The 24,342-nt window shown below is 33.5% G+C and overlaps 1 protein-coding gene across 3 annotated transcripts in view; it reads right to left on the minus strand.

Annotated features, from left to right (window-relative positions):
• Positions 1-1,821: 1,821 nt before the first annotated feature.
• The window catches only part of PPP1CB (protein phosphatase 1 catalytic subunit beta), a 36,797-nt gene continuing 14,276 nt past the window's right edge, over positions 1,822-24,342 (minus strand). For 2 of the 3 annotated variants that reach the window (XM_082426166.1, XM_082426167.1), the window contains exons 3-9: positions 20,335-20,466; positions 17,993-18,223; positions 16,006-16,110; positions 14,098-14,169; positions 9,537-9,688; positions 6,835-6,969; positions 1,822-3,634 (exon numbers count right to left, since the gene is read on the minus strand). In XM_082426166.1, the coding sequence (XP_082282292.1) occupies positions 3,530-3,634; positions 6,835-6,969; positions 9,537-9,688; positions 14,098-14,169; positions 16,006-16,110; positions 17,993-18,223; positions 20,335-20,466 (932 nt within the window). In that variant the 3' untranslated portion in view covers positions 1,822-3,529. The remainder of the gene's footprint in view (positions 3,635-6,834; positions 6,970-9,536; positions 9,689-14,097; positions 14,170-16,005; positions 16,111-17,992; positions 18,224-20,334; positions 20,467-24,342) is intronic. The other variant, XR_014253752.1, reaches the window with a different exon arrangement.

The following is a 24,342-nucleotide window of genomic DNA, read 5'->3' on the forward strand; positions in this document are numbered from 1 at the left end:
AAAAAAAACCCCAAAATATATAGAAATGATGAGAAGGAAAAAGAATGTTATTTTTTGTCTTGCACATGTTTCATGTTTTGAAATGTGGACACAACAAAGTCTATTATTGCATTAGGTCCATGTAAACTGGAGTTTGATGTTAAATTACACTAAGATTGGAAAATAATGAAAATTTCTTATTAAAAAATTTTTTTCTAATCAGGGGATTTATTTAGAAATTCTGGCATTCAAAAGTACAGATAAAACTGAACAAGAGATCAAAATTTCTACACTGTATCTAAATTTCACTTTTGTTGAAACACTATAAAGAGAATAAAGATAATAAAACTTTCATTGTATACTTATATGGAAATCAATTTGTTTTATTGAACTGCTGTTGATTTTGCAAGGTATCCTGTCACTTTAAGCTCCCTTTAACCACTTTTTAGCTGTTTAAGGAAATTACAGAACACTGAAATCTACTAGCAAAAAAGGGATAGAGTATTTCTACGTGAGGGCACTGGTATAGTCAGGCTATTAAGTGTTTTCTCAGGCACAGCTTTTATTCAGGGATGGATTTACAAGGAAGAGAAGAGGTCGATTGAGTCAGGGCAGCAAGAGTAAAGTAAGCCTATTTTCCTTCTCTAAACACATTTTTAGTGTAAAGATGTGAAAGAAAAAAATTTGTTCTTTTGGTTCAGAAGTTACAGTTGCCAAGTAGACACAGGAATGTACCTGAACTTATATATGGAGATATATTTAAGTTCCTTGGCTCAATATAATACACTTTTATATACTCTTAAGGGACACATCTCAAGATGCTCCTGGTTTTCCCTTAGACAAATTTTTTTTTTAAAGGCCTATTATAACCTCTTATACTTCCAACTAGCCACATTTTAAACTTTAAAATTCTGCTTGCAGGTATTTTGACTCAACATTTTGAACAAACCTGTCTTGCTGATCATGATTAAAATTGGTCCCCGGGCAAAATTAAAATAATGAACGTTAAAGCTTCAAATGCAATTTGTAGTTGATTCTTTCCATTCAAGAACAGAAATGACCATAATAATCCATGTGGTCCATCACATTGTCAGTTACCTAGTGTGTTTAATGACTCTGAATGTCATGACGTTTAGAATAAAGATAAATTTGAATATAGAAAATTATTAAACATCAGAGAGGAAAAATGATATAAATTAGCAACAGGGAAGAACAACAGAAATTAGTGACACTAGAATTATAGGATATTTTTCTCCTAAGAATGTTTTATTTATTTCAAGTAGCAGAGTTACCAAGCAAATAATATTTGTAATGAACACATTATATGAATAGAAGCTGTTAAAGTATTTTAAGACTGCTTGAATAATTTTAAAACATGATAAATTTCTATTCTTCAAATTCAGTGACCAATATTAATTTGCTTAATTAGTGACTATTTTTTTCATATTCAGTACTGACCTGGCTAAATTACTACAAAAACCCAATATGTAGGATCCAAATTAATGTGTTTTGACTATTACTAAGATTAATAAAAGACTGCCCTGTCTCCTTCCAAAGGCTTATTTCTAGACCCGCTTCACACTATGCTGGTAAGAGTACATCTAAAATTCTATAAAAAATTGCTCAACTTACTCTTCACTTAGGAAGATACTTAAATCACATTAGATAAAAAGCCTGTGTGACCTAACCTAATACATCATATGCAGTACATGGACAGTTTTAAAGAAGAACCAATTCAGTATGCGTCAAAGACATTAAAATCTATTTGAATAAAATGTGTGTTTAAATGTCTCATTGTAAAGGAAAAAAAAAAAAAAAGGAATAAAATAACCAGTCAGGCTTCATATCAATTAGACAACTTTTACTAAATGAGAAAACTACATTTAAAATGTGCTTTAAAACAAAATGGAATTAGAAAAAAAGACATATGCATTTGAAAGAACGTTGCACTGTGCTGAAAATCAAATCTCTTGCAGTAATACGCCAATTCTTAAAACGTAAGTTAACAGAATTCTCAATTTAACATTTTCAAAGACGATATTAAGGTCAAGAATTTCACATCTATGGTAGCACTTATAGAAGGGCATTTATAAATATGATGTCCATCCCTATGAAGTTTACAAATTTGACAACGCTCAATAAAAGCTTTTAGAATCACATCCAAAAGTGCTGCATCCAAAGCATCACAAATCTGTGTCCTGTAAGTTCTCCTTCTAAAATCTTTATGTTGACTTTTCTACTCGTCATTTGTAAATACTACCCTTAAAAAAAAAGAGAGAGAGAACAGGAAAAGAAATGCTGCAATAAACCCTTGATCATGTACAGAAATTATTGCTACTATAGTTCACTACAAAGCATGTCTATACAATATCATATGAACTTTGATCATGAAAAATCAGAATAAAAATCTTTAGTGACATAAGCCTTACGATCGTATACAACATTCACATGGCAATATTAGACAGTCAAGCACCCAATACCCATAGTTGACAAATGTCCCACTGACCAGCATTCATTTAAATACATCCTTCGTACAGAGGGAGGAAAAAAGAGATAATGTCAGCTTTCCAAGGCTTGTCAAAAAAGGATTCTCATGTTCTGTGGATCTAAAAACAAACAACAACAACAACAACAACAAAAACCAAAAAACAAAACCAATGCAGGTGAGGGTGTTACCAGAAAGTTAAGCATGCCAAAAAGGTGTTTCGTGCGAATTAAAACCTAAAGCCAAGGTACCACATAATCACATTACCAACTAGTTGGGTATACTAAATGAGCCTTATCTTAAAGTTAAATGAAAATGCTACTGCACAATAGAGCATCAATAAGTTAAAATTAGAGTGCACAAATCCAAATCAGTGGCAATTTCTGTATAAAGCAAAATATTCACTATCAGCTGTAATGTTTGCCCAAACTGATTAAATCACTCGATTGGACAGTTTGCATATTTTTTAAAAATATCTCTAAAATTCCTTTTTACTGTAATGAGGCATAAGTTTTCTTAGTAAGATCAAACAGGTACATAAGTAAATAAGCAATGGAAAATTAATAGTCGATGAATGTCTTTAAAGCTCTTCCCACATTTCACTTTTTAAAATGTCTGGGAAAAAATTTAAAGAATTTGCCATTATTTTAGCAAAAACAAACAAAACAAAACAAAAACAAGCCCAAAATAATTAAACAACCAAGCAACACTAAAACCACATTACACAGATGGATCACCATGCTTTCATCTGGTTTAACTATCACATCTAGTTTAACTGGGATGCTTTTCAACTTTAAAAACTGTGATACGTGAAGATGTAAATTTAATGGGTAATTCTGAATTTGGATTTAACTTTGTTGAATATTATAACAGTATACTTATTACAATACAGTGTAGCACATCTTTCTATTAGAAAAAAATTTAAGATCCTTTACCCGTCTCCTTAAGTTAAAGGTGTGACATCATAAAGGGTGTCAAATGGCTGGATGGTTTTACAGTGCACACTTATATATTATGAAGTATGTCCTTAACAAATCTGATGGTTTCTTTACAGAGTTCCTTTCTTCACCTTTTCTTCGGTGGATTAGCTGTTCGAGGTGGAGTGACGGGACGTCCTGAATTCAGTCCACCATATTGGTACTTAGCTTTCTTTTCAGATGGTTTCAATATCTTAAAGTAAATAATTTAATAACAATGTTATTTTTTCAAGTACAATAAGTTTAAGGAAATTACTGTTACAATAGTGGGCTTTTCAATAAATGACATCAATTACAAAACTGTAGAAGAAAACAGCAAAGTTCCACAAACATTTCTCACGTTTAAAGAGTACAGTAAATGTCTGAATATTGCTATTACTGGTCATTCCATTGATAATTTTAAAATTTTATTTATTTTTTTGTTGGCGTATAGTTGCTTTACAATGTTGTTATTTTCTGCTGTACAAAAGCTCAAGTACACAAATCCCATCAACTACCCAATCCTTTTTTTTTTTTTTGGTTTATATTTTTTATTAGGACCTAGGCATTAACCATTTTTATTTCTGATGATAATTTTTAAGTTTGATTGTTTTGCTTCTGTATTCTAACTCTTAGCACCATTAACATTTTTGTATGTTGTTGGCCTACTTTCTTGCTTCAGGTGTTACTGGAAAATGCTGATTCTTTGTGCAGAATGAAATGTGGCACAATGCACTTTCTTTCAATTTTTTTCCCCCTGTATATTTTGACTTCAGAGTTCGGGGGATTAGGGAATTGGTTGTTTTACCCTTTTTTTCAGTACAATTTCAGTGTATATTAAGTGCTTAATAAATAGTAGCAGTTACAATAAATAGCTACTCTCTTGTATACTATTCCTAACTAGAGAAGACATTCAATAACCATTTGCTATTTTTTATTGGGGGAAGGAACAAGCCAATAAATGTTCATTTTATATGAAATGAAATTATTAGATATGCTCTAAAATTGCTATTAGCATAATCTATGAATTGGCTATTCTGGCAAACAATATTTTGAGTGATACAGAGTTATCATTTACAGCATAGATGGATTTTACTGGTTTTCAGGGTTAGAATGTAGTGAAATTGATAGTAAGGCTAGGATTGATGCTTCTGAAGTGTCTGGATAGGACATCACATCTCAAATGGCAGTCATGTTTTGGAATGGAACTACCCAATCCTTAGATTTAAGTATCAATAAAAAAATTTTCCAACTAGTGTATCTCTATGACGAAGAAAGAATACTAGTTTAAGAGTCAAAACACCTAGGTTCTCATCATAATTCTTCTACTATTTAGAGGGTTATTTGTCACAAACTCTTCAGATCTTAATTTATTATGTGTACACAGATCTTTTATTTTAAAAAAGCTATATAAATTAGATATCATAATGTTCACCCATTAAAATGTAACAAGTCAACAATTTTTAATATATTTACAGCTATACAACCGCTGCTATAATCTAACATTAGAATATTTTTGTCACCCCAGAAAGAAACCTTGTTCCCATAAGCAATCACTCCCTCCCCATTTCCATTCTCCACTCCCCTAAAACTCCCTTCAACTCCAAGCAATCACTACTTTACCTTCTCTTTGATTTGTCTTTTCTGGCTATTTTAAATAAATGAAACCATACAACGTGTGGTCTTTTGTGACTGGCTTCTTTCACTAAGATAATGATTTTGATGTTGTAGCATATATTAGTCCTTCATTACTTTTTTTTTTTTTTTGGCCATGCCACACGGCTTATGGGATTTTAGTTCCCCAATCAGGGATCAAACCAAGGCCCTTGGCAGTGAGAGTGCAGAGTCCTAACCACTGGACCCACCAGGAAATTCCCAGTACTTCATTACTTTTAATTGCCAAACAATACACCATTTTATGGATATTCCACATTTTGTTTATTCACTCTTTAGCTGATGGCCATTTGGGTTATTTCTACCTTTGGCTATTATAAATAATGCTCCTATGAATATGCATATACATGTATTTGAGTACCTGTTTTCAATTCTTTCAGGTATATACCTAGGAGTGGAATTGCTGGGTCATATAGAAACTCTATGTTTAACTTTTTGAGGAACTGCCAAACTGTTTTGCAAAGCAGCCACACCATTTTCCATTCCCACTATCAATGCATAAGGTTCCAACTTCTCCACATCCTCACCAACACTTGTTACTATCTGACATTTAAAAATTATGTTTATTCTTGTGGGTGTAAACAGAGCTTTAACCTACATTTTAGGTAGAGAATTTCAGTATTTACATAAAAAACGTGTAGAAAAGACTCATAAGCATTTTTATTCAGAGTGCCATAGTGCCCCAGTGGTGGGGGGGAAATATATTAATACAACTCCATTATGGCAACTGTTGAAGGATAAGGCCTGGTTACTATGTTTAAACTGTAAAATGAGAAATCAAACATTTAGCATTCAAGTCTACTAACTGATAGAAACAAACCCCTTCTACATTTAAAAAGAGAAATACAGTGTGTGATGTTAAGGACATAAAATAACCTTTGCAAAAAGCTAAGTATTAAAGTGACAAGTCCATGAACAAGAATGATTTTAAGGAGCACACTAAAGCTAAAGCTGGTCTCTTTTTAAAATGTAAATGTCTCTATATTCACAAATTGATACTTCAAGATTATTTGGAAAGTTTTTCTTAGGTAAATATTCTACATTATTTTAATCGGAGTTCATAATGTAACTCTCTCCACTCAATGCCTGTCCTACCTATTCATCTTGCAGAAGAAAACAAAATCTAAATTATTCACTGAATTTACATTCTTTTAGTAGGTAAGCCACTATCTAAGGATTCATACAGGAATTTAACAATTTAAACATCTGCATCAAGAATGACTGACACGACTCAGGTTTCCTAAAACTCTAATTATGGGATATATACCAAAAAGACTGGAGCGTTTGTGAATGAAAATAGAAATCTCTAAAGGAGTCTATGAGTGATTTTACTTCTGAACAAAACTGATTTTCTATACTAACTCAAGGAAAGAACACGATCTGAAAGAAAATTCTTCTGACAATAGTTTTAATTAGATTTCTAGTTGTTAAAACCTTTTAGTTACCAAAGGGGAAAAGGGGTGGGGGAGGGATAAATTAGGAGTTTGGCATTAGCAGATTCAATCTACTATATATAAATTAGATAAACAACAAGGTTCTACTGTATAACACAGGGAACTATATTCAGTATCCTGTAATAAATCACAATGGAAAAGAATACGAAAAAGAATACATATATATGTATAACTTAATCACTTTGCTTTACACCAGAAACTAACACAACATTGTAAATCAACTATGCTTCAATTAAAAAACAAAGAGAGATTTCTAGTTGTTAAAAGTTTATATATTACATCATACCTGAAATGAACACATCAAAGTTTCATCCACACTCATCATTCCACCAGCATTATCAAACTCGCCACAGTAATTTGGGGCTGAAAATAGGGTTACCAATTGTCGCTTAGCAAAGAATTCATATCCATCTTCCACCACCTGGCAAAGGAAAAGTCAAAAGAAAAAACACACTTATTTATGTGTTCTTTGAAATTCTCAACCATCAATATTAAGATTAATGTGACAAAGACCTGAAAAAAAACCAAAACCCTGTTTTGTTTTGGAAGCTTGATTTTTGTTCCACTTTCTAATTTCCTATTAGTATTACATAGCCACACACTGAAAACTTTACTAAGTTGAGCTTACTTTACACAGATCACGCTACTAAAAATTAGCTGCCTACAGATTACACTTCTATGTGTGTAACTCTTTCCTTAATGATTTAACATGATTTCTAGAATCTGTTGTCAATTCCTGAGTGAACTAAACAATTTATGTTTCCCAGTCTACAGATCTGAGAGGTATGCAATGACATGTAAATATTTTCTATTTATTTGTAGTAGGCAAGAATACTTTCTCAAGTCTTCTAGGTATTCTTTGATTAAGCAAAATTATCCTACAATACTTGGAGAGAGCACTTCCACAATTATTTACATTTTTACATAATTCCTACTTTAGTATCAGGTACATGTGCCGGTTGTTACTACCTCACGGTAAAATTTAAATATTAACCTTTTCTGTTAAGACTTTGTCCACCTTATCTACTCCAGCTCAGCATACTGCTTGGCACTCAGTATGTCCGTTTAGTTCTTGGTTTGCACGTTCATTTGTTTATTTATTCACATATTTACTAAAAGAACAGGGTTTTAAAAAAAGGAAATATCTGTAGTTTGTGTTGTTTCCCATCATAAATCTCTTAGTTTTAGAGACAATAAGTTTGAAAATAAGCAGAACAGGATTTTAGGGGTGTCTAGAAAAAGATCATGCAAACTAAGGTAGCTCAGTAACCTTTTAAAAATCATCACTATTTCTGAAAAGACAAATGAACAGAGACCTATAGCTGAAAAAACTGATTATCAGTGGATATTTTATTAGGAAACTCAGCAACTCTGCCCTGTTATCTTGTGGAAGACTTATTTTAATTACCTAAACTATAAATACAATGTTCACTGATTAAAAAACAACTATGCCAAAAGCAAAGGATTTGGGGACATAACTTCACTTAATTGAACTAGGAAATTTTAATGGAAAAAAAGGCATTTGATATACAACACGTGCAGAAAATGAGAAGCCTGTCAACTTGGTTATCACATAGGATCACATAAAGAAGGTAGAAGTAGTCAAGAGTTATGGGGAGCAAAACCACAGAAAAAAGGGGAGTATTGTAGAATAGCATATAATTAACAAATTTTGCCTTAAAGAAATAACAAGGAATCTTTAAATATTATATTTACAAATTTCAAATACTTAAAAAAGTAGCAAAAAAAGATTTTAAAAAATGCTTTTCAATGTATTTTAAATTAGTTATGTTCTAGAGAGCATGAGGACTTGATATATTGTTAAAATAAGCTTTTGTTATTTTATTCAACAAACACTAACTACATGTTACAATATGTCAGTAAATTCACAAGGCAATGGATATTCAAAGGCCAACAAGTCACAATTCCCTCCTTAAAGAGTATATAATCGGTGAAGGACAAAAAACCCCCAAATACGCCTAAATTGTACATGTATTTTTTTTAAATGAAAATTCAAATATACACAAAACTAGAGAGCGTTCAATAAACTCCCAATTACTCACCAACCTGATTCAATAATTACCAAGACCTTGCTACATTTATTTCATTTATCCACCCCCGCTTTTCTCTGACGTATTTTATTTTTTTAACATCTTTATTGGAGTATAATTGCTTTAAAATGCTGTTAACTTCTGCTTTATAACAAAGTGAATCAGCTATACATATACATATATCCCCATATCTCCTCCCACCCTCCTTATCCCACCCCTCTAGGTGGACACAAAGAACCGAGCTGATCTCCCTGTGCTATGTGGCTGCTTCCCACTAGCTATTTTACATTTGGTAGTGTATATATGTCCATGCCACTCTCTCACTACTTCCCAGCTTATCCTTCCCTCTCCCCGTGTCCTCAAGTCCATTCTCTATGTCTGCGTCTTGCTGATGTATTTTAAAACAAACCCTAAATACATCATCTTACCCTATGTATTTGAGGAGGCATTTCGAAAAATATGGACATCCTTCTTACATAGCAATATGTATCACCACAGAGCTAAAACAATTAACAACGACTCCTTGATATCTAATACCCAGCCTATAATTGAATTTCCCCAATTGTCTTTTTACAGTGAGGTTTGTTCTTATCAAAATCCACACAGTTCATTTGATTTTTATCCATAATATGTAACTATCATATTAAAATGGGGTCAAATATTTCTAGAAAGCTTCAGACAAGAACTGAAAAATTTGTTAGTATTGCAATACACTACAAAAATATATTCCTTTGAAACCTTTCCCCTTAGAGGGGGTGAGAAAGGGTTAACTAATCATTAGACTGTTAATTGTGAGATCAAGGTATAGGCTTTACCTCTTCTACTGCTTTCCTTGTATAATTAGCTTTCCTGGATCTCAATTTCCTCAAAAATAAAAGGAGTACACCTGGGTGAAGTTAATAAACATCAAAACATCCAGAAGTTTTGTATTTCATACCTGATGAGCTCGACAAATCAAGTCTAAATCATGACGATTCAGAAATTTACTGACTACATCAGCTCCAAAAGTAAAGGAAACACCACGATCATTTTCTCCCCAACCTTGCACATCTTTATCTGGGTCAGACCACAGCAAATCACAGAGCAACCCTTTAAAGAATAAGAACACAGCAATGAAAAAAACAAAATTTATAAAATAAAGTATATCTACATCACATTTCTTCTCCTGTCCTCTTACCCTTTAATAAATAGTAATAATCACTTGCCCCCTAGTATCCCAGCCTATCAAACTTAGCCATTTTTTGTTAAAGGAACCATGCAAATACAATTGTGCCTGACTTAAGGCAGTACTCGCCAACCCATTCCACAGATAAGACGTGTGCATGGCTCACTCTAACGCATATGATATTGGAAAAGGTTGTTCGTCTTTTGTCTATAGTTTCTCCGTATGGATAACCAATTGACCCAGTAGCATTTCCTGAATAGTTCATCCTTTCCTTACAGAGCTAACTATCCTGTTTCTGGTGCTGTAGTCTATTCCATTAATCTACTTTATTTAACACTGAGCCAATTACACACTAGAGCTTTTAAATAAATCTTTCTATTTGGTAGGCCTACCCACTTAGTATTTTTCTTCAGGATTGTCTTGGTTACTTTTAATCCTTTGTTCTTCCACATATAAACCTCTGAATCAGTCTGTCAAATTCTGTGGACCTAATCGAGATTTCATTGGAACTACATTTGATCTATAGATCAATTTGAGGGAAGAAAACATTTTCTACAAAGGCCTGGAAGATTTAAATAAAGTATATGGAGGAACAAAATCATATCAGATCCTTGACTTTAGAATGTTTTGGGCTTAAAAAAAGAGGTCAGAGCTAAAAATATTTATTTAAGTATCTTCATCTTACTAACAGTAGTGTAAATCTTAGAAGGAACTGAGACCATCTTGGGAATGTAAAGTAAGAAGACCAGTAAATGAACTCAGGAATCAAACATTTAATAAGCAGGCAGAGAAGGAATGAGCAAAAAGTATTGGGAAGGAATAGCCAAAACAAAAGAAAGAGATTAGAATAGTAGGATCTCCTGAAAGGGTAAGAATTATCTAGAAGTAGGAAATGGTTAAGTTTCAAGTACAATGAACAAGTGGATTAGGACAAAAACCTATGCTATTTACAATTAGATTATCAGACTGTAATGAAAGCAGTATCTTGATGGTTGAGGGTAAGAGAGAGGGTAAAGTCAAGTTGTAGTGAGATTAAGAAAGGGTGGATGTTGAGACGGTGACATTTAGTTTTCTAAGAACTATGGTACTAAGGGAAGACTGTTTTAGAATGAGTCAGCTTTAAAGTTTTTTTTGATAATCCATATACCTCATAATATAGCTTATCACGAAAGGAGATCTTCATTTTGAGTCACAGTACAGCTTGTCTTGATAGGGGAAGTACCTAAAACACCCTGTAGAAATCGTGGCAATGCACGCTTAATTTCTATCATTATTTCCTAAACTCCTGTCTTGATGTTTTAAGAAATCCACCAGCATACAAAATCCATTGGGATGGTCTCAGTTTAAAAGCTCTTTCTGGTTTCTAAAGAATCAGAAGCTGATTCTTTAAATACACACACACACTGCTCTATAATGCTCATACTTTCCAGTCTGTTTCCACAGAAGAAGCAGTGAGGAGGTCAAGATATTATTCTATAATTTTAATGTGACAATAAAACTAGAATGTAGTTGCTTTTGGAATTATCTGGAAAATGCAACAGCCTAGATGCATACAAAATCAAATAATCGTAGCAACAACAATGTGGCGTTCCTTAATCTTAATGGATTGAGACAAGAATCTCAGAGTCAAGGTTCAATATTTATAATCCACTCCCTAATGAATAAGCAATATAATCATTAGGCTACTGTCTCAAAAAACATAATTTATGAATTAAATTTCTAAAGATTACAGAGAATATGAAAGCTCAAAATGACTGTTTTTAGCATCTCGGAAACTTCCCATTAAAATATGATAAAAAGAGAAACCTAACGTGCCATCCTTAAAACTGATTTATGTCTGAACTATACCAACAACAGAAACGCTGAAGATGGAATGACTTGATATTTATATTGTACCTTGTACCTTATTTTAAATAAATACCCTATTATTTAAATACTAGTTCCTATTAGGTTTGGTCAAATATATTCTATAATTACAATCAAAATCTAGAAAAATGCATGTTTTCTTTTTATAATCAATACAAAAACATCGTGTTACTCAAGTAAGTTATGAGACAACTTACTGCAATATGCAATATGTTGGTGGCTTACTGATAATAGAGGATCTATACAACTGTTTATAATGGTTGCTGTATAGTCACGAGTAGCATTCTGAGTGATATCATTACACTTTCAGTATGCTTTAGTACACCGAGCAAAACAGTACAATCACACTTGAAAACAAGCAACCAGATGCCTGTTATTAACAATCCAATTTAGAGGTTTGGCCATGGTTTACTCAGGCACTGGTTCACAAATATTTTTTAATGCTTACTTTTCTATAGTCTTTGGCTCTTACGAGTGGGAAATGAAGTAAGTACCATCCAGCCCAACCCTATTTGATGAATAATCAATTCTCCTTTACAAAACTACCAATAAATAATTCTCTTACCAGTAAGCTAAAAGACCTTTCCCCCCACATATATATGATGTTCCTAATGTATAATAGGATTTCTAGACCCTATGGCACTCTAGGCAATCCTCATTTTAGATATTAAAGTTTGCTGAGAACTGATGAATACAGTAGATACGTGGTGGGTCTGACTACACAAATAACAATGGGACAATTAATCCAATAATGTAAGTTTTTTTTTGTTTCTTTTTTTTTTTAAAGCCTGGTAGAAACTGAGCGAAAGGGCAATTTTGCTTTTGTTAATGCTTTTAACAGTATGACAGTGTGATATAATAAAAATACTTTTGGTCTTTGTTCCCATTCCTGGCACAAAGCTAAAACCCTTGAAATTTCCTGATAGAAGTGTCTTTTGTTGTTCATAAGGAGCCTCCTTTCCATCACATCTGAGTTTATGCTAATGAGGGGACCTAGGTGGGTTGGGGGGGACCCAGAAACTTCACCATGGGACCCAGTCAGCACAAAGACCAAACACATGGTTAGAGAGTTGGAACTTCCAGCCCTCCCACTCCGTACCCGCCACCTCTGGGGAGGGGTGAGAGTGGAGGGCTAGAAACGAAGTTCTATAAAAACCCTTGAACAACTAGATTTGGGCAGCTTCCAGGTTGGTGAACACGCTGATGCCAAAGGGTGTGGGAGCTGTTCACCTACCAACACAGGGCTCTCCCCGTACCTTTGCCCTGTGTATCTCTTCCATGTGGCTGTTCCTGAATTGTATCCTTTATAATAAACTGGTACATGTCTAAGTAAAGCATCTGAGGAAGTGGTTGTGGGAACCTCTGAATTTGTAGTCTGCCAGGTAGAAGTGTGGTTCTCCTGGAGACCCCACTTGAGGCTGGCGTCTGAAGTGGGAGCAGAATTGTGGAATGGAGCCCTTAACCTGTGGGGTCTGGGCTAACTTCAGGGGTTAGTGTCAGAATTGGAATGAGTTGCCGGATACCCACATGGTATTGGAGAATTGGCTGTGGTATGGAAAAACTGCACACATTGGTTGTCAGAAATGTCACACACAAAGGTACTGATGTTTTAAGCAAAAGTTGAACTGAGGAAACAACACACTAACTGCATTCAATTCATAGGTCTTCATGGTATTTTATGATATGAACACTGTAATTGGTACATATACCAGTGCTCAAATATGAATAATTATCATTTAAAAGCCAATAGAAAAGTCAGGGTAAGTGGCAACTGTACCTAGCATTTATTTATAAAATTACATTAGGCTCATTTGTTAATCAACACAGCAATTTATCCTCAGTTGGAACTTATTTGCTTCTGTTTTATTTGCTTTACTGAAAATCTGAAAGTTATTCTCAATGTCTGCATAGTCAATTTTCAGATTTTTTTTCACATAAATGTTCACAATTTTCATAACATTAACCACACATCTCTAGAGCCTTCTGTCTCAAGAGCCTTAAGACCTCTAAAAATCTGAAATATAGATGATACAGAAAATAACAGAAAACTACTAGATAATTTAAAAGAAGGTAATTGTAACCTTGGCTAAGAAAGACTATTTTAATTAAAAAACTTTCGACTAATTTTTAACAACTGTTTGAAGAACATAACCAATGTTGATATGAATAAAGGAATTTAGAAAGACTGGAAGGTAAGGGGACTCAATAGCAGAACTTTTGTGAAAAAGTAAGTTTGACAGAACCATATTATGGTTATATATAAAATTTAAAACTTCTGTACTTTGGAGTATTAGTGGAAAGTGAAATATTTTGTATTATTCCAAGTAATCTGTAGTTAGTTTACTGACTACAAAAAAAGCTCTATTATTTATTACACAATACAATCCTACTTCCATTAAATATAATTAAGTTCAAATATGCCAAGATTTTACATTAAATATTGATTAAACTTCTCTATATACTTAACCTGTATCAGGGACATCAGTGGGTCTCATAATTCTCCGAATCTGCTCCATGGATTGCAGGTCTGGTGACAGTCCTATAAATGAAAAGGTGACTCATAGTACTGACACTGAAAAAATTTTCTCTCAAATAAAAAGCATTTAATCAAAGAGATTTACTATGTGAAATTAAAGATACTTCAAGTGTTCCTTTCAATGTTATCTTTAATATATTGGGTTATTAAATAGAATCCCACTTTGATACAACAGAACATTACCATTAGGTCTTCTCCATTTTTCCCTAGCAGGGGAATAAAACTCCTTTTCATTTCAAAAGATTTTTCAAGGAAAAAAAAATCCTACCACTCTTCTTTCTTTCCAATCACTCCCTGCTCTTCATAGGAACGCACTCAATTCCAATCCTTCCTACTAAGAAGTTTTGCCACTTCTTACCACTTAAACATGTTTACTTAAAGTGCTCAACATGTCCCATTAAGACCTTCCTACATCCCACTCCAACATGCTCAATATCTTACATAAAAGCATAATTGTTGATCAGAAAGATAAACAAGGAAAAGCACATGAAAATACTTTGAAATCTTTTAAGTAGCCTAGTATTTCTCTTTGGAAGACAATTCAAGTTATCACCTCACATTCCATATTCAATATTCATATGGCTACATGTCTATTCTTAACTATACTAATGTGCAAGAGCTACAATTTCTTAAATGTTTAGTATCTACTGTAAAATGTTTCAATTAACATAGTAAATTATGTCCTATCAGAGAATAAACAATTACCTCAAGCCTAGATAAGTGAATCTATCTTTTAGCATTTTTCTACCTTAATTCTTCCTGCACACAGATGAAAAACTAATTTTCTTATAGTATTTTCATTAAACTATCTCCCTGTACAAAAACCTAATATGGCTATTAAACCATTCAAAAAACTCCTTTGCTCAGTGTTCAAACCTCCATAATCTGATCCCATCATTCCCCATATATATTTGACATTCTAGTTGGGCCAGTCCTCACACATTCCTTGAACTAGAAAGACTGTCTCAAGTCCTTTTCGCCTCCAAAACCCATGCCTCCATAAATGTTTGCCCAACAATTCTCTACCTTTCCTGACTTTTCATTATAATTACTGTCTCAACAAATACACATAATTAAATTCCTTTCATTACTCAATTATCTGTTTTGAAAATGTTTTATCAATAGGTTTTAAATGCCTCAAGATAACCAGATCATACACTATCTATATATTTGCACGGCATCCAGCCAAGTGCTAGAAACATGTTAGTTTTTCAAATGAACTTTAATATATTCAAGTTTATTTAACACGTCATACAGAATAATTTATCATTCTACTAAAAAATTATTTTTAGGACTAAAGCAGACATATTACATAAAGCCAAGAACTCTTGGCATGTGACAACATTAAACACTGAGTTTAATATTATATATATGTTATATTTATATAATATAAATATATATTTATATAACATAAATATATTTAATATTATATTTGGACTCTGATGAAAAGTATTTAATATAGATGGGAAAATAGTCATGATCCTCTCATTTTTACTGATAGTAGAGGTATCCTTCTGTCAAAACTGAGGCAAAGGAAAGACATTTTTTTCAAGCAAAACTCTGAAAAAACAAAACAAAACAAAACAAAACAAAAAACTCTGGTTTATCCTCATATGTGAAATTCTTTAAAGACAAGTACTAAATTTGCATTTTCATTATGTAAATAACTGCAAATTTCTAGTTATTAAGACATTTTAGCCATGTTTAAAACAGTTTTAATCACTTGAGTTTTCAAATAAGCACTGCTTTGTTTTTCCACAGCATTTCAATTATTATAGGCCTTTTCTAAATAATGGAAGAAAAAGAAGAAAAACCCATAAGGCAAATTTACTAGTCTACCTCCATGACAACAGAAGATCTTCTCATCCACAATGGCAGCTATAGGCAGACAGTTGAAACAATCAGTGAAGGTCTTCCATAATTTAATATTAAACCTTCGTTTGCCTATAAAAAGGACAAGCAATAGAATAAATCTAAAACTGTTCTTATTAGTTATCTAACAGCAACAGACTTATGAATGATTCCAATTTTCTTTATGTTTATTTAGCACTTGTTTTTTCTATAATGAGTGTGACTTGTATACTTTCAAAAAGGTAATAAATATAATAAACATTCAGCACCTTCAGTAAAATTACAGAGACTACAAATATAGTGCCAGGTGATTTATGAAACAAATCAAACACTTTTGCCTTTTAAGGTCACTATAACATAGCAACTTTGAAACAATCTAATAGACTATTAGTTTACTTTTTCCATTCAAGATGTTAAATACCTAGCCAAGTTAGGTAAGCAGAAGTGAAAAGGGTGCCTCTAGAGACTGTCTGTTTTAACTCTAATGCACTGGTAACACAGCATAAACTTACTGCCAAGAAAGGAGAATTACCAGGTGCTTAACTGGCATTCACTTTTGAGTAAATTTTTACCTGGCACCATAGTAAGTGTAAGTAGAGACACAAAGGCTATAATTTTCCTGGAGTCTAGCATAAAGAGCTACAACAAGCACAATCTCAAGTGCACGTTCACCTTTTTGGAGTTACTTGATTTTTCTGAATTTGGCAGTAAGTTGCAACAACTAACCCAAGGGAGGGATAAAAAGACACAAAGCACTAATTTCCTACGCTTTTATGCCATAACCTGCCCCTCAATGAACAAGTATAACTCAAAGTGTTTACAAGCTGCTCTCAACATACATTTCATTTGATGTCATTTCTATCCTTGAGGATAGTCAAGTCCATGTTTTATCCTTTAATAATATACCTCTATTTCTGAAGTAGCTTTAGAAAAGTGGTTGCAGCCTGATGTACTACAATCCACTTCCTGTCTACTGGTCTGATTTAAACAACTGAAACCATAACAGTACACGTTAGAAATAAAAATGCAATATGTAAAATCAAATACAAAATCACTCCCACTAGAATGTAAACTCCATAAGAATAGAGATCATCTCTCGTGAGCACTGCTGCATTCCCAGTATTTAGAAAAGTACTGGCATATAGTACATCCTCAAACATTTGTCAAATAAACGATTACAAGAATCAAGGAGGTAGGGGTTGTAATAGGACTCTACCATAATTAAGGATGGAAAAAAGCAAAAAGAGATTCTAATGGAGAATTCAGCATTAAAAAAAAAATTCAATTTGAAAATCATTGTTAATTGGTTCTAAATTTAATTAACCAAACATGTTCATTCACTCCCATACTCTTAACAAAAGCAAAAGACCGAAGTCAAATGTAGTAGGGTAATTCAGTAATAACACTTGGAAACACTACCACACAACAGTGAATCAGTGATTTCTTACTGATGAAAAAGAGTACAACAAAATAAGGACATCCAGAGTATTCAGTATCCTTATCTCTCTAGTTTTATAGGCATAGATTAAAATTCTAATAAACTTCAACTTTTAAATAATTTCATAGAACCTCTCAATATTTTTTGTGACACAGGGTCAATAAGAGTTTCTGTCATATCACAAGAAAGTTGAGAGCTAAAACCTTAATGGAGACTAGAAAAACCACAGGCTACAGTCTATAGTGACCTCTGTTCCACTTGGATATTTTTACTATATAAACTAATTATAACAGGGCCTTTCAGCTGAGTAAGTTGCAATTAACCTGAAACAACATGACCAAGGAGATCCCCAGGAACCAATTTAATTAATAACATGTTTCCCAGTTTTAGGTTCCTCTTCTATGTAAGGCTTTCTTCTTGGGCTTCTGTTTGATAGACCATATTTTTTAAAACTCTGAATTGAAGGAACTCTTTTGAAATGGAAAATTATTAGGGAATTTTCCCTTTAATAAGAAATAAGCTTTTATTTTTACTTACATTCATCATAGAATCCATAAATGCGATTGATGCTAGCACACTCATGGTTTCCTCTTAAGAGAAAGAAGTTCTCGGGATATTTGATTTTATAGGCCAACAGCAAACAAATGGTTTCCAAAGACTGCTTTCCTCTGTCCACATAATCTCCTAAGAAAAGATAGTTGGCTTCCGGGGGGAAACCTCCATATTCAAATAATCGCAGTAAATCTGTATACTGTCCATGAATATCTCCTAAAAATAGAAAAAAACAGTTTTAGAAAATTTATGGTTACTGTGGTACACAGCTTCTATGAAATGATTCTGAATGTTTATACCCTTATGTAATCCTCTTCTCTTGAATGTGGGCTGTAGCTAGTGACTTACTTCTAACAAAGAGGATACAGCAAAAGTGAGATGGGCTTTCACTCCTGAGATTAAGTTACAAAAAATTGTAACTTCCCATCTTGCTTGCACTCTCTCTTGCCTTCTCTCATGCTGGATGATGAAGCCACCTAATGGAGAAGCACATCTGGTAAAGAACTAAAGGAGGTCTTTGGTCAACAACTCATTAGGAACTGAGGTCCTCAGTCCACTGGCCCATGAGGAACTGAATCCTTTCACAATTGAGCCCTGAGACGACTGCAGGCCCAGATGACACCTTAATGGGCTGTGAGAGACTCAGACCCAGAGGACCCAGCTAAGCTGTGCCTGAATTCTTAACCCACAGAAACTATGAGATGATAAATTAATGTCGTTAAGCCAAGAAGTTTTGGGGTAATTTGTTATGCTAATACAGTTACACTATCTGGTAGTTTAACTTAGGTCCACTTTTTTATACCTAGTAGTGAGCAAACAGCAAAAACTTAGAGATATTTAGTATAAATAACTTCTACTACCTTCAAATTATTTCTATATTAAAGCATTTTAGAGTATCTTGTTGAGAATATGACTCTTTAATTTTAAGATGACTTATAATTTGCTTCATTTCCACAAAATTTCAACTACCACCTCTTACTTCCAGGTGATACTCTAAGCTAATTAATTTATTCAACATTAACTTAGTTAATATCTCTTAATTGCTACGCACTATATAAAGGAACACCAAGTACATGACTTAATAAGCCACGTAAGAGGAAAAAAAGTATTTTAAGAGCACACTACGCACCTGCAGGTTACACGGTGTGAATGTGCATCACTAAAAAACATGCAGGGGAATGAAAAGGTCTGCATATAGCAAATAATCCTTGATTGAACAAAAGCTGATGGTTAAGTTCATAAAAGCTAAGTGACAAATACTAACAGCTACTAGAGGAAAAACTGCACTATCAAACCAAAAGTCAGTGTAATACATCATTTATACCACTTCCCATGTTATGTGAACTACAGAAAAATGCTTTCTGTGCCAACAGTTTTTCTAGCTTTAACAATGCAATCAAACTGGGACGAAGTGAGAGAGTGGCATTGACTTATATCTACTACCAAATGTAAAACAGATAGCTAGTGGGAAGCAGCTGCACAGCACAGAGAGATCAGCTCGGTGCTTTGTGACCAGCTAGAGGGGTGGGATAGGGAGGGTGGGAGGCAGATGCAAGAGGGAGGAGATATGGGGATATATGTATATGTATAGCTGATTCACTTTGTTATAAAGCAGAAACTAACACACCATTGTAAAGCAATTATACGCCAATAAAGATGTTAAAAAAAAAAATGCAATCACTCAACTAAGGTTAACTTTAACTAAGGTTAAAGTTTTAGTTTTTGGCCAAAAGCCACCGTAAGACTTGAAAGATCAAATACAAATTGTATAAAGTTATATAATCTTCAAAATAAATTAAAATGACCACATCTAAGTTAGAAAACCATGGATATTGCCGTACTGACCTCCGAAATTCTACACCTGTTTTTTCTAACCAGTGTACTGGAATGCCCTTTCTCCAGATCCTTGACAACAATGGATATCAATTTTTGACATTTTTTTTTTCAATCTGATCAGAGTTCCAGATTTGTTTTTAAATTGCATTTCACTGATTACTGGTGAGGCTGAGATCTTACATTTACTGGCCATTTGAATTTCTTCTACAATCTGCCCCCACCCCTTAAATTTTATTGTATTACCTTTTTCTTGTTTCTAAGAACGCTTTATATAGTGTGAACAGCAATCTCTTAATCTGTTGTATATATAGCAAACATGTTCTTCTTGTCTCTAACTTGTCATTTTATACAAGTCTCAATTTCTATAATTTAATGTAATAAAACCTAACAATCCTTTTTTTTAACAAAAATTTTTAGGTGTTTTCTCAATCATCTTCAATGTAAATATAGGATTCAAAACAGATTGTTTCCAACTTTACCCATTTACATACCACAAATTTTTAGTGGCGCTTCCAATTCCAAAAGAATAGGCTGGCTGAGAAAGATCTCCCGAGACTTGATACATAACCCCCGAACTTCTGCTTCAGTCATCTGCACAATCTTTCCTGGACGACATCCTCGTACTGGTAAACAATAAATAAAATGGTCAGTTTTCTAAAATTTATCCATAAAATAATAATTCTTAAAAAGGAGTCATGCCCATATTTTGAAGATCAGAAGAGTCACGTAGGCAGCAAACTACCAGATATCTTGTTGTGTCCTATGGCTGACAGTAAGGTTATTCTATGACCTCTGGCTTTTCTCTATCTCCACTGTTGCTGGTTTCTGACGCTCCTCAAAGCAGCTGCCATGGAAATGCGGTCTTCTTTGTTCTCCAGTGGCCAACTTAAAGCCTCACAGCCCAAGTGACTAAAACTCATTAATTAATATGGTTCTCAGTAACTTCTGGGATGGAGTGGGGAGGAACGGTCTATGGGTAGTTCCTTATTTGCCCTACTGAACTCAACAATCATTTCCTCTCATCATTACCTTCTCCACTGGCTCTTTCTCTTTAAATATACTGCTAGCTCCCATTCTATCTCATTTAAAAAAGGAAACAGAGACTATACTTCTATATACTCCTATCACTTCCCATTTACAATTAAGTCCATGAATTTCTTGCTAAAAATTGCTGATTCCTTTGTCAGGCTGCGAGAGGCTTAAAAAAAAAAGTCATCCTCCCCCCCCACCGCCACAGCCTATTTATTCATGTATATATTCCATAAGTATAGTAATACATAAGTAACAAGGAGGAAACAGAGGCAATGTTGAAATGCGTTTTAAGCAAATATGACAGTTAATAAGATCATCCCTGAAATTCAAAACAATTATCAGCAGAACTGCCTTTATTATAGGAACTTAGCATAACTTCTACATTAGTACTAGTTCTCAAACATCAATTACCTACTTCCCATAAACATGTGAATTTTTTTAAGATGAAAAAAAGACATCTAACTTTGTATCTTCCACTAAGTATCTAGAATACTAGCTTAGATTCAATGCTCTGCAACAGGAACAATTCTTAATCTTGGTATGAAATTTTTTTAAATTAATTCATTTATTTGGCTGTGTTGGGTCTCAGTTTATCAGTCAACTGATAAAAAGGAATAAATCAAGGCTGCCTGTTGAGCATCTTTTCACGTGCCCGTTGGCCATCTGTATATCGTCTTTGGAAAAATGTCTATTCAGGTCCTCTGCTCATTTTTTAATTGGGTTTTTTTTTTTTGATGTTAAGTTGTATGAGCTCACTTTTATCCATAAAGATATCCAACTGATTTAGCGCCATTTATTGTAAAGATCATCCTTTCTCCACTGAATTGCAGGGCTAACTTGGTAGAAAAATTAGGTGACCATACATGAATGGGTCTGTTTCTAAACACTCTACATAGTCCGTTAACCTGTTTATTTTTACATCAGTACTATGCTATTTTTTTTTTTTTTTTTTTAGTTGTGGCATGTGGGACCTAGTTTCCTGACCAGGGATCAAACCCAGGCCCCCTGCTTTGGGAGTGCGGAGTCTTAGCCACTGACCACCAGGGAAGTCCCAGTACTATGCTATCTTAATTACTATAGTTTTTAATAAAGTCTTGGTATCAGGTAATATAATCATTCTCATTTTGTTAAGATTTCCTGGGCTAATCTAGTCCTTTTGCATTTTCAAATATGTTTTAAAACTGACTTGTCCCTTTCACCCCCAACTTGTTTTAACTGGGAATGAGTATGTAAGTCTAGGGAGAATTGATATCTTAACAATACCGAGTCTTCCATTCCACAACATAATATTTCTCCTTTTATTTAGGTTGCCATTTGTTTGTCTCAGCACTGTTTTACAGTTTTTAGTGTGGCAGTCCTGCAAATTTTTCATTAAATTGATGGGAGGTGAGGGGCACTGCTACTGTAAATGTGTTTTCTTATTTCATTTTCCAATTGTTTAATATTAGCATATAGAAATAATGGATTTTTGAAAACCGACTTTACTTCCTATTCTAACAGTTTATACATTCCTTTGTAGTTTCCAAATATATACAATCATGTCAGCTGTGAAAAGCCAGTTCTACTTCTTTTCCAATCTTTACATCTTTTATTTTCCTTCCTCACTGAATTGACTAGGACCTCCAGGACAATGTTGAATAGAAGTGGTGCTAATGGTCTTCCCTGTCTGGTTCCTGAACTTGGAGGGAAAAACATTCAATTATTTCACCATTAAGTATGATAGCTATAATTTTGTACATACTTGACTAGTTTGCTAAGAACTTTTATCATGAAGAGTCTTTAAACTCTGTCAAATAAACTATCTCATTTATTGAGATAATCATAATTTCATCCCCTTTTTTCTGTTAATATGACTTATACTGATTGTGCTAAACTTGGATTCCTAGAATAAGCCCCACCAAATTATGACATTATCTTTCTTGTATATTGCAAGATTCAATTTGCTAATATTTTGCTCAGGATTTTTGTGGCTATATTCCTGAGAGATAATGGCCAGTAATTTCCTTTCCTTGTTATTTGTCAGATTTTGGTATTAAGGTTGTGCTAGCTTAAGAAATCAAGTTGGGAAGTGTTACCTCTTTTTTTATTTTCTGTATGAGACTTTATACAACTGGTAAAATTTCTTCTTTAAATGTTTAGGCCACCAGTGAAACCATCTGGGTCTGGAATTTTCTTTTTGAAAAGTATTCTAAGTACAAATTCATTTTCTTTAACAGATACAAGACTATTCGGGTTTTCTATTCCTTGTGTCAGTTTGCCAAGGTTAGTTTTTCATCTAAATTATCAAATTTATTAGCACTGTTATTTAGAATCTTATTATGCTTAAAATACATATATTTAAAACTTTTCTCTGAACCATTTGAGAATAGACTGCATACATCATGCTCTTTTACCCCTTAATACATCAGTATTATTCCCTAATAGCATCTCTTATACAGCCACAATACAAGTTATCAGATTCAGGGAATTTAATATTGATACAAATCTTTAATCTGAAGAATGTACTAAAGGGACTTCCCTGGTGGCGCAAATCTGCCTGCCAATGGAGGGGACATGGGTTCGAGCCCTGGTCTGGAAAGATCCCACATGCTGGGGAGCAACTAAGCCCTTGCGCCACAACTACTGAGCCTGCGCTCTAGAGCCTGATAGCCACAACTACTGAGCCCACGTGCCACAACTACTGAAGCCCATGCACCTAGAGCCAGTGCTCCGCAGCAAGAGAAGCCACCGCAATGAAGCCAGGCAATGAGAAGCCTGCACACTGCAACAAAGACCCAACGCAGCCAAAAATAAATAAATATATAAAAAAGTAAAAAAATAAAAAAAAAGAATGTACTACAATTTTAGTAACTGTCTCCATCATGTCTTTTACAGCATATTCTTCCCCAGTACAGAATTCAATCCAGGATTACATTATTGCATTATATGTTCAATCTTTTTAGTCTCCTTTAATAGTGGTATCTCCTATCTTTCTTGATACTGGTAAATTAAAAAAATTTTTTACATTATCAGTCTTTCTGGGGGCTATCAATTTACCAATCTTTTCAAGGATTTCATTTAAAAAAATCATACATCTCCTTTTTATTTGATTTCTGCTCTTATTTTTATTATATCTTTCCTTCTACCTTTTTTGGTTATAATTTATTCTTCTGTTGTCTTGAAATAGTTTAATGTTCAGCCTTTTTTTCTAATATATACATTTAAAACTATATGTATCCCTCTAAGCACTGCTTTTAGCTGCAACTGTAAAAGTTTTAACACATATTTTCACTATTATTTAGGTCAATGTATTTTATAATTTTCACTGTTATTTCTTCTTTAGCCAGTAAAATATGTGAAAGTATTTACATTACTTAATTTCTAAATACCTGAGGATTTTCCAGTTATCTGCTACTGATTTCTAGCTTATCACCAATGAATTCAGAGAACATATCTGAGATCTCTCTTTTCTTTCAAATTCAGATTTG

This window comes from Balaenoptera physalus (assembly GCF_965194825.1).
Source record: "Balaenoptera physalus genome assembly, chromosome: 15".
In the NCBI taxonomy this organism is placed as follows: domain Eukaryota; kingdom Metazoa; phylum Chordata; class Mammalia; order Artiodactyla; family Balaenopteridae; genus Balaenoptera; species Balaenoptera physalus.